The sequence below is a fragment of the Rutilus rutilus genome (genome assembly GCF_951802725.1).
Source record: "Rutilus rutilus genome assembly, chromosome: 23".
In the NCBI taxonomy this organism is placed as follows: domain Eukaryota; kingdom Metazoa; phylum Chordata; class Actinopteri; order Cypriniformes; family Leuciscidae; genus Rutilus; species Rutilus rutilus.
In genome coordinates this window covers 14,022,161-14,033,039 of record NC_140233.1, presented here as the reverse complement: position 1 = coordinate 14,033,039, position 10,879 = coordinate 14,022,161, and the positions used below count along the sequence as shown (strand labels likewise).

At 37.5% G+C, this 10,879-nt stretch overlaps 1 protein-coding gene across 2 annotated transcripts; it reads left to right on the top strand.

Moving 5' to 3' along the window:
• Positions 1-822: 822 nt before the first annotated feature.
• On the top strand, positions 823-8,197 carry abhd2b (abhydrolase domain containing 2, acylglycerol lipase b). Of its 2 annotated transcripts, none has more exons than XM_084398083.1 (11): positions 823-974; positions 1,483-1,549; positions 1,940-2,172; positions 3,067-3,242; positions 3,487-3,654; positions 3,875-4,058; positions 4,394-4,486; positions 4,661-4,762; positions 4,906-4,975; positions 5,053-5,137; positions 7,546-8,197. In XM_084398083.1, the coding sequence occupies exons 3-11, from the start codon at positions 1,961-1,963 to the stop codon at positions 7,719-7,721; spliced, it is 1,266 nt and encodes a 421-aa protein (XP_084254209.1). In that variant the 5' UTR covers positions 823-974; positions 1,483-1,549; positions 1,940-1,960; the 3' UTR covers positions 7,722-8,197. The 2 variants fall into 2 exon arrangements, with proteins under 2 accessions (XP_084254209.1, XP_084254210.1); XM_084398084.1 differs by having other exon boundaries at positions 863-974; positions 3,067-3,164.
• Positions 8,198-10,879: the final 2,682 nt, after the last annotated feature.

The window sequence follows — 10,879 nt, the reverse complement described above, 5'->3', positions numbered from 1 at the left end:
AGACAGACAGACAGACAGACAGACAGACAGACAGACAGACACACACACACACACACACACACACACACACACACACACACACACACACACACACATGTATAGCCTATATGTAGGCTACACACACAACACAGAACAGCCTATTATGTAAACACAAAGTTTTATGTTATCTATGCAATTAACCGATTCGACAGCACTAATTTATGTAGCCTGTTCATTTAATTATGCATTTTCCCCCCAAAAATGCAATTTTGTGCCATAAAACATCAAAATGAATAGCATTATTTTTTTTTATTTAGTCTATTTAATTTATGCATAATACATAGTCCACATTTATTCCTCATTTTTGTTTTAAGTAGGCATATTTTAGTTTTGTGAGATAGGCTATGCTAAAACATTAATGTGCAGTAAAGACGTTTAAAGAATAACATTATTTGTTTATCATTTAATTAGGTGGGAAAACTTTATTCTGTCGAACAATGCAAATACAAAGGAGAAGAACGTTATTTTTGTGTGTGTGTTTTTTTTTTTTTACGTTTCTTAACTTCACAAATTTCCAATTTAAAGTTTACTTTTGCTCTAATTATACTTTTCGAAACTTTTTTGGCTAAATAATTTGACTCCTAGGCCTACTTGAGAAACAATTTGACACAGTTTCCATACTTCAACTTAAGTATAATTTCTTTACATTGTTGTTGAAATATTGAATGACAGTGAAATTGACGCTTTTGTTATTGCTAGTGCACAGTGATAGTGCAGTAATGAATATTAATAGCACTGTTGGCGCGCCGAATCTGACGTCATTCTGACGCTGCTCCAATCAGAGGGCACGAATGAAAACGCGCTCCAGTTGCTGGGTGTAAAGTGAATGACGATGCAGCTGCGTGTTGTTTGTAGTCGTCTGATGTCTTTGAGTACAGTGAAGATGCCAAGAGCAGCGGCACAGATGAGTCTCTCCGGACAACTTTGAAAACAAGGTGTGCATTGTTTTCTTTTTACATGTTGATTCGATTTTATAGTTAGGCTTATATTCTATTAATATAACAGCATAACGTACAAGCAATACATAAAAGGCTCAACGCTCCTGTATTGTCTTATAACCAGTACACGTTCGATATGATTTAAAATGCACATGAAAAATGACACAGCAACTTTATAATGAGTAAAGAAGAATTAGAAAAATATTCTGTTTATTTTTTAATATCTTTAAAAAAGTTTGGTACAAGAACAAAATGAATGGTAATTTTCTGGCTGCGTAATGTTACATGTAACACACTTCTTATCTACGCGTTGATGTCAGAAGTATGCTTAATTCTATGTAAGTATACAGTATGTTGCACACATTTTGTACACAACAGGCAGTTCAGGAGCTATTGTATGTCACTAAAAGCAGACAGATGAACCCCCTGTAACTCTTGCATGATGCAGGATACTTTGACTGGATGACACATATGAGTCAGTAAAAGTGCCTCTGTTTTTCTGTAGGACTGAACCTGAACACTGAGATTCAGGAGATGCTCTGTAACCCAGCACAGATTTTTCAAGAGTCAAGGTGTGGTATGAATTTATTAGCATTTTACGTGCAATATTCTGTCCAAATTTTCTTGGAAAACTATACTGGTGAGATAGTTGTTTGCTTTATCCAGTCCCTACAGACTAATCCTGGCTTAATCAGTGGCTCGTTAGGGGCGATAGAGAAATATATTTTTATTTTATTTTTATCTGACTAGATATGCGTTTAAACTAATTTTTCAGTATGTACATTTTTACACATAATTTCATAATTATTAAGATGGTTTCTTGGACTTATTCCATTTGATCTGAACAAAAGCATATAAGTGATATTTAGACTTTGTTATATTTAAATGTGCTTATGTATATATTGTGTATGCATTTATAAGTTGAAATAAAATTCCTTTTATTACATTTTCCCTACATACAGCTATTAGTAAACTAATCCACCATGAGTGCCCAAGTGGAGGCAGACGTCCGCACCATATCTCCTGAGATGCCTGCCATGTTTGATGGCGTGAAGCTAGCCGCTGTAGCTACGGTGCTGTATGTCATTGTGCGGAGCCTGAATCTGAAGTGTCCCACGGTGGCCCCTGACGTCACCTGTCAAGATACCCCTCTCAATCGCTACCTGCTGAAGTCTTGCCCCATTCTAACCAAAGAGTGAGTGCTGTGACCTTGAAGACTTTCTTGTCATCTTTCATCTGACTTCTCAGACATGGCAAATACAATAAATATGTAATCTTGCTGTAGAATGACTGTAGAAGAATCTAGAAGTAAATATTTAGTTATTTATAAATACATTTAAATAAAATATTTAGTTTTTAGCACTTGGATACTTTTGAGCAGGGGTGTCCAATCCTACTCCTGTTGGGCCAATGTCATCCAACATCCTGAGTTTAGCTCCAACCAGCTCCAACACACTTGCCTGGAAGTTTCTAGTGAGTCTAAAGATCTTGGGTGCGTCTCAATCGCAAAATCCTACCAGCGCACTGAAACGTTCGCGCCTTAAAAAGTCCCACAATGCACCGTGAAAACCAGGTAGCATTGATGCTCACTATGTTCCCTTAACAGACGTTCTAAAGCGCAAAACATAAATCGCGTGAGCAAACTCACTACACATAACGACACGCGATAGATTTTTAACATACATCGCTTAGACAGCTAACATCTATAATTTATTTACGGCTGAAATGTTGCACATATGTAACAAGCAAAATATTTATCATAAATGTACTGTAAATAACATAAAAAATATATATATAATAAAGATATCAGTTCTGCTGTTGTTCATTACCAGTAGTGATGTTGTACATTGAGGACGTTGTCATGTCGCCAGAAATAGAGTTATCAGTGTCCTAATGTGTAGTGAGCCAGCGTCCTTTACTGTCCTTACCAGTGTCCGAGTTAAGACGCACCCCTTGATTAGCTGGTGTCCGGTGTGTTTAATAAGGGTTGGAGCTAAACTCTGCAGAGCGCTGGCTCTTCAGGAGCAGGTTTGGACACCCCTGCTTTTCTTTAGTTATACAGTTTATAACTATCACCCTGTGCATCCAGGTACATCCCTCCCTTGTTATGGGGAAAGAGTGGACATCTCCAGACTGCTCTTTATGGGAAGATGGGAAGGGTGAAGTCCCCTAAACCCTGTGGGCTGCGTAAGTACCTGCCCATGCAAGATGGAGCCACTGCCACCTTTGACCTGTTTGAGCCACAGGGCGTCCACAGCACTGAGGGTGAGCTTGGGTTTTGCATCGAATGGATAGTTGACCCCCCAAAAAACACACAAAGCTATTGTATATTTTTAAAAGATTGGAATATTGCGCACAAATGATATGGATTACTTTTTAGACCTTGACAGCTTGTTGTTCCCATCCACTAAGGGTGTTTACCGTGTTGATAATTAAGACAGTTCCTCTGGAGAGGGAAAGGTGTTGCTCCAACTGTTACTGGAGTTTATCTGTCTCTGTCTCATCACAGATGACATCACTATGGTGATCTGCCCTGGGATAGGTAACCATAGTGAGAAGCATTATATACGGACCTTTGTGGATTATTCCCAGAAACAAGGCTACAGGTGCTCCGTTCTCAACCATCTTGGGGCACTACCAAACCTCGAGCTGACTTCCCCAAGGATGTTCACCTACGGTAAGCCACGTGTGTTTGTTTTGAAACCCCACACTTTTGAAGGGCAGTGTACAATGTTATATATATATATATTTATAGACATTTTATATGATTTGAATCATTTATTTATATACTTATACTCTATATACTCTATATACTCTAAATACACATGTATAGCAACCAATGAAAGCTAATTTCGGTGTTGTTTGTCTATGGTTTATTATGTAACACTATGTTAAAGGTTGTACCTGGGAGTTTTCAGCCATGGTGGGCTACATTAAACGCACATTCCCACAAACTCAGCTCATTGTGGTGGGATTCAGTCTGGGAGGGAACATCGCCTGCAAGTACCTGGGTGAGAATCCAGCCAATCAGGAGAGAGTGCTGTGCTGCGTCAGTGTCTGCCAGGGATATAGTGCTCTGAGGTGAGACATTATTATTCAGTTGTACACTTGATGTTGTGTTTAGGTAAGTAGTGTTTTACATTTACATTTATTCATTTAGCAGACGCTTTTATCCAAAGCGACTTACAAATGAGAACAATAGAAGCAGTTAAACTAACAATAGGACAACAATATGCAAGTGCTATGACCCTTCCCAGTTTAATTTAACGCAGTACGTTTTTTAAAGATAATAGATATAGAATAGAAGATAAAGTGTTAGTGTTAATGGATCAGGTGTTGCCGAAAAAGATGCGTCTTCAGACGTTTCTTGAAAATGGTCACGGACTCCGTTTTCTATTCTATATATTTGTGTTTAGGGCTCAGGAGACATTTCTACAGTGGGATCAGTGCAGAAGGCTGTACAACTTCATCATGGCAGACAACATGAAAAAAATCATTCTATCTCACAGGTTAGTATTTTAATTTATTGTGCGGCTCTATTGGAAATTTGATTCTGATTTGTCAAACACTGCATTCTGGGGTCAATGCACAGTTAATTAATAATGATCACAAAATAAACCACTTCAGGATGATACAATAGTCTCAAAGCATGTGTAACTAAGTCAAGTAAATCTGTCCTGTAGGGGAAGTTTATTTGGCATGAGCTCTAGCAAAATGGAGTTTGCCGACCTCAGCCGTCTGTATACGGCCACCTCACTCATGCAGATTGATGACAACATTATGAGGTACTTCAAAAGCTTTCATGAGACAATTCTGACCTGCATTAAAGCATTAATACCAAGGATAGCTCAGTTTTTCATTTAGGATAGCAGCAAAAAACTGTGATGGACTGCAGTTATGTGCCTATAATGATTTGTATCTCTATTAGGAAGTTTCATGGACACAACTCCCTAAAGGAGTACTATGAGAAGGAAAGCTGTGTGCATTATATTCACAATGTAAGTAATATCGTTGAAAGCAGGTCATATTATTTGGCAGTTTTTCTGAAAACCATACTCTTCATCTCTTATGCCAGATCAGCGTTCCTCTCCTCTTGGTGAACTCTTCAGATGATCCATTAGTCCACCAGTCACTGCTGACAATCCCTCGCACGCTAGCAGGTATTTATCTATTATATTATCTATTTTATTATTTAACATGTTTATCCACTGAAGGACAGATTGTGGATTATTGTAACATGCTTTCCATTTCACTTCAACATTTCAGTACTTTACAATAAGTTATTTTTACCTTTACAATTATTTTACATTAATATACTACATTAATTATTTTCAAGGTTCCCAATTTTGTTTTGAAGGTCTGCTACAATAGGTTTACATGCATCCAAAGTCAAAAAACACTTTCTCATAATATACATGGCAGCATCACCTCTGTTCTCACAGTGTCTGAAACGGTTCAATAAAAGATTCGGCCTCACTAAACCCCTCCTTTCTGAGAGCCTACTCTGCTCTGATTGGTCAGATGGCTCAGTCTGTTGTGATTGGTCTAGGAAACGAAACTCCTATTACCATATGTGAATTTCAGCTCTGGATTCTTCCTCAGCACTTGTATACACAGCGATACGAACAGTAATGATGGTGTCGCTTTTACCGTATAAATTCGAGCCATGTCGTGTGTGTATTGGCACTTGCTCTGCAGCAACAGCAGTGTAGCAGATCTATTCCGCCAAGACCAAACATATCAACATTGTCATATCCATTACATTGTCCAACACTCTGAGGGTTGTCATGACAGAAATATATTGCTCATAGTTAAAGTTTACAAATGCATTAACTAATGTTAACAAATCAGACCTTATTCTAAAGTGTTCCCAACATATCAGCACCGTAAAGCAAAAGGCCATGCGTTTTCGACCCGTATGACCTAATAGTGCTTTTAGGTGCTCATTAAGACTCTCTGCACTGTCGAGTCTAAGATCCTGCATTGGACACCTGTGCTGAATTTTTCAGGGCCATCTGATCCTTCCCTCTGTGATTATTTCTCAGATTACTGCCGTTAGCTTCTTCCTTCAAGCCTCGGGGGTGAAAGATCCAACAGAGAGCCCTTATTAACAAGTCTGCCTTGCACAAAGGAAATATGCATCACTTAATCTTTAGCTCCTTGCACTGAGCTTCAGCAGAACTTTAAAGTTGATGCATTTTTAAAGAGGCCACAACAGAGGTCTTTGCAGCTTTGCAAGCTTTGGATTGATTATTTAGCCTTTTGAGTAGATGTCTAATTGATATTTTAATGCTGTTACATTTTTTCAATTTATAATGATAATAATATGGTCCATAATAGGATTGAGAACCGGTTCTTATTCTGGTTTAATGCGATGCACACAAAAAAACAATATATAACTTGGTTCTTTTTAGTAAATGGAAAAAATATTGCGCAACCAGTGTAGTCTGATTCCCGAACAAGTGAGTCGGTTCTTTTTAGCGAATCAAAAGCCTGTTGCATAACCAATGTAGTCTGATTCCCATTCCCGAACAAATGCTTCTCGTGAGTCGATTCTTGTTAGTGAATCAAAAGCTTGTTGCACAACCAGTGTAGTCCGATTCCAGAACAAATGCCTTTCTCGTGAGTTGCTTCTTTTTCAAAGGATCATGACATTGATCTTTATTGATTTTTACTTTTTTTTAATTATAAATGTTGATGTTCTCTCACAATGTTAATGAAGTTTTTTTGCACAAAAAACGATATACAAGACAATATCTAATCCTAACTCATTTATGATTTTTAAGTACAATCAACTTGGATGTTTAGGTCATTTCAACTTAAATTACATTAAACCGAATTGGTTGAATCTTGTATAACTATATAAAAAAATAGATTTTAATTTAAACAACTTCAAAGTAGTTTAAAATAATAAATGAGTTATACATTTTTTAATTGCTTAACTTATTTTGTAAAAACATGTTGTCAACTTATTGATCATATAATTTTCTACAGTGTAATATATATTCTTAAATATTTGTGTTCGGCACACTAAATCCGAATAAGCTGGAAAAACTTGAAAAAATTGAGTTACGTAACTTAAAAATTTTTAAGTAAATTTTAAGCACGACAACATATAACATTTAATTTTAGTATTTGCTCTCCTTTTGTGTGTCCTTTTTGTACCCTATTTGTGGAAAATGTCTGATCTTTTGAATGAATCAAAGCATATTGCACAACCAGTGTATTTTAATTTCCGAACAAATGCCTCTCATCTTCTTTTTAGTGAATTAAAGCAACCAGCGTACGGTTCCGGAACTTTTTATTTACCAGTACTATAAAAATACATGGTACTCTACCAGTGTGGAGACTCTTATGAGTCGAATCTTTTTAGCAAATCAAAAATATGCAGTGCAGTAAGTCCCATTCCTAAACTGATGACACTTATTTTCTGATGAATCATTTTTTGATGAGTGGTCAGTAGTAGGCTAGTATTTTACATTTATGAATGAATTGTTACCACAGTTTTGTTTCTATTGCATTTATGCTTCTTCTAAAAAGACTGTAAATCCTTACTGTTTCCTCACAGAAAAAAAGGAAAATGTGATCTTTGCGCTGACACTGCATGGAGGTCATCTCGGCTTCTTTGAAGGTGCTGTTCTTTTTCCTCAACCCCTTTCCTGGATGGACAAAGTCATAGTCAGTTACGCCAATGCTATCTGCCAGTGGGTGAAACACAGGCCACTGTGCCTCAAGGAGAAATAATGCAGTCTGCAACTCAAAGCATAACACTTTCTGGAGTTTGGCTTGAGGTTAGATGATGGTTTCTAAAGGTTTGACTCACCAGAGTTTGCTCTGACCTTCAAGAAGGAATTCGAGAGAAACACATACAGTAATTTACACTGACTGTAAGTTGAGTCAGATGTCAGTGGTGTATCGCTACAAAGCTGGACAAACTGTGCAGACGGATTCCTAACACGTTTTTAAAAAAGAACCTTGTGGAAAAACATATTTGGAGGAGATGGGAAAGAGGTTAAGACTAGTAACTAACACAAGTTCACCAGCTGTCATTTACATAGTTTTTACTATACTATGTTGTCAGCGTATCTGTTTTCAATTCACCTTTGTGAGATGTTACAATTTTGATTAGTTTGAAAATGATGTTAATATTTAGATAAGTTTATTTGAATTTGTAAGTTTGCACATACATTAAAACGGACCTAATTTTCTTTTGAATGGTCTTTCAGGTTGCCTTGTGTTTTATTGACACTCGATTCCATTTTTAAATGCATCACTTTATTGCTGCTTCAGTGGCACAATTATTTTCAATAAATGTAGTTAAGTGTTTGCAAACGATTGTAGCATTATTCATTTGTCTGGGAATGTCTCCTTCTATTGGCCTCTTTTATAAGCACACAAATTTATTACTATGTGAATGAGTTCGGTCTGCATTTATGAAAATGTTATATGTCCAACCAGCAATGGTGAAAATAAGTTTTTCTTTTCAATCTCTGTTGTTCTTCTTACTATCATTCTCTTTTTTGTGTTATATTAGACCAATAATACATGTCCAATTATTTGCTTTAAATGTTACATTAAACCAAGGTAAGAACAATGACATGTGGTGTTTTTATTGCTCGCTAAAAATCGTTTAGCCTTTTCACCTCACGTCTTGAATCGTCATTGAATGATAACCACGTAAAATCTCTTCTCGATGGTATCTAACATCTGGAAACAGACAATATCTAATCCTTACTCATTTGTGATTTTTAAGTACAATCAACTTGGATGTTTAGGTCATTTCAACTTAAATTACATTAAACTGACTTAAAAAATGTGTTGAATCTTGATAACTATAAAAAAAATCATTTTAATTTAAACAACTTCAAAGTAGTTTAAATAAGTGAGTTATATGTTTTTTTTAATTGCTTAACTTATTTTGTTGAGTTAAAGCAAAGTAAAAACATGTTGTCAACTTATTGATCATATCATTTTCTACAGTGCAATATTCTTAAATTGAACTTAATGATTTCTTTCTGAGGTTTGATACACAGGATTACTCTTTGGAATGTAATAATGTTCTACAGTCATTTACAACTGACCCCTGTTCTAGGCTAGTGGGTGATCCCTTCAAAATGCAGTCACTTTTCAGCCATGTATGTAAAAAGAAATCTGCAGGCCCGGATGGCATCTCTGCGTTTCTCCTTAAAACCTTTGCTGCAGAGCTAACCCCTCTGCACCATGCCCTGTGTTTCAGAGGTCTGTAGATTCCCATCTGGTCCCTGCCCTCTGGAAAAAATCGACCATTATTCCCATTCCAAAGAAACCCTGTCCTACAGAAAACAATGATTATAGACCGCTGGCTTTAACTTCTGTTGTCATGAAATGTTTTGAAAAATACATGGTATCCATATTGAAATCTGAAGTCAACACTGCACTAGATCCACTCCAGTTTGCTTATAGGCAGGGGAGGAGTACAGGCGATGCAATTAATAGCATCACCCACCTAACTCTTAAAGGAGAACTCCGGTCAATTTTAACATTGAGCTAATTTTTTTGTACATTTGGAGTGCTGTCAGTACAGAGAACAACGACAAAAATCGGTGTTTCCTACACCGCGTTATCCTCTTTTTAAAATTTGCACCCTGTTGACTTCAATGGGGCAAGTTTTAAACCTGCTTTTAGGCTCTTAACATCCTTGATGTGTCATTACAAGTGCACAGGTCATGTGAGTGATTCCTTCGGAGTGAACGCGGGTGAATCTGACTGCAGTAGATGTGAAAGAAATACATAAAAAATGATGTTTATTCAGCCAGCACTCATACCTGTATTTACATCCTGTTTTCGGTCGAAGTCCACAGTTATCGATTGTCGAGTTCACGCGCATAGGTTTAGTACCTATGATCACGCGCATGAACTCGACAATCGACTACTGTGGACTTCGACCGAAAACAGGATGTAAATACAGGTATGTTAGCTGGCTGAATAAACATCATTTTTATTAATATCTTTCACATCTACTGCAGTCAGATTCACCCGCGTTCACTCCGAAGGAATCACTCACATGACCTGTGCACTTGTAATGACACATCAAGGATGTTAAGAGCCTAAAAGCAGGTTTAAAACTTGCCCCATTAGAACCCTGGATGGAAATAAACAGATAGAACCCAAAATGTTAGGATTAACGATTCACTTTCTGAATCAAAATGCATCAGTACGGGTGCACCTCAGGGTTGTGTAAGTTCACCGGTCCTGTTCACTCTTTATACTAATGACTGTGCTGATAGTCTCCCGGGCAACCTGTTTTTTAAATTCTCTGACGACACTGCCATTCTTAGTCTGCTTCACCAGAACTCAGACCCATCACTGTATTTCTCAGAGGTTAAACAATTTGTTGTTTGGCGTGACAAGAACTATCTCACCATTAACATTAAAAAAAACTGAGGAGATGGTGTTTGACCCTCGGTTGGTGGGGGATCATACCCCCTTGTCCATTCATAGGGAGGAGATCAAACAGGTCACTTCATACAGGTATCTAGGTATCCACCTGGATAACCTCTTAAGCTGGAGTGACCATGTAGATTATGCATGCTCCCGTTTACAGCAAAGACTGTATTTTTTACGCAGACTAAGAGTGTTTGGTGTCAGCCAGAACATTATGTTTTTATTTTATCAGGCAGTGATGGAGAGTATTATCAGGTATGGGATGACGGCGTGGTTCGGCAATCTCTCCACACAGTCCGAGGCAAAGTTGCAGCGCCTGGTACAGACTGCTATGAAGGTGATGGGGAGGACTGAAAAGCTCTCCCTTCAGTCCATCTATGAGCAATCTGTACTTAGGCAGGCGCGGAGAGTATTGTTGGACCCGTCCCACATCCTTCAAATGGAATATGTGCTCTTGCCTTCTGGCAGAAGGTACAGAA

What these genes read in the sequence shown, in the direction of transcription:
- abhd2b (XM_084398083.1), top strand. Translation starts at nt 1,961, where the DNA reads ATGAGTGCCCAAGTGGAGGCAGACGTCCGCACCATATCTCCTGAGATG. An exon ending in TGCCCCATTCTAACCAAAGA is followed by an intron (nt 2,173 to 3,066) that starts GTGAGTGCTGTG and finishes CTGTGCATCCAG; the next exon opens with GTACATCCCTCCCTTGTTAT. An exon ending in CAGGGATATAGTGCTCTGAG is followed by an intron (nt 4,059 to 4,393) that starts GTGAGACATTAT and finishes ATTTGTGTTTAG; the next exon opens with GGCTCAGGAGACATTTCTAC.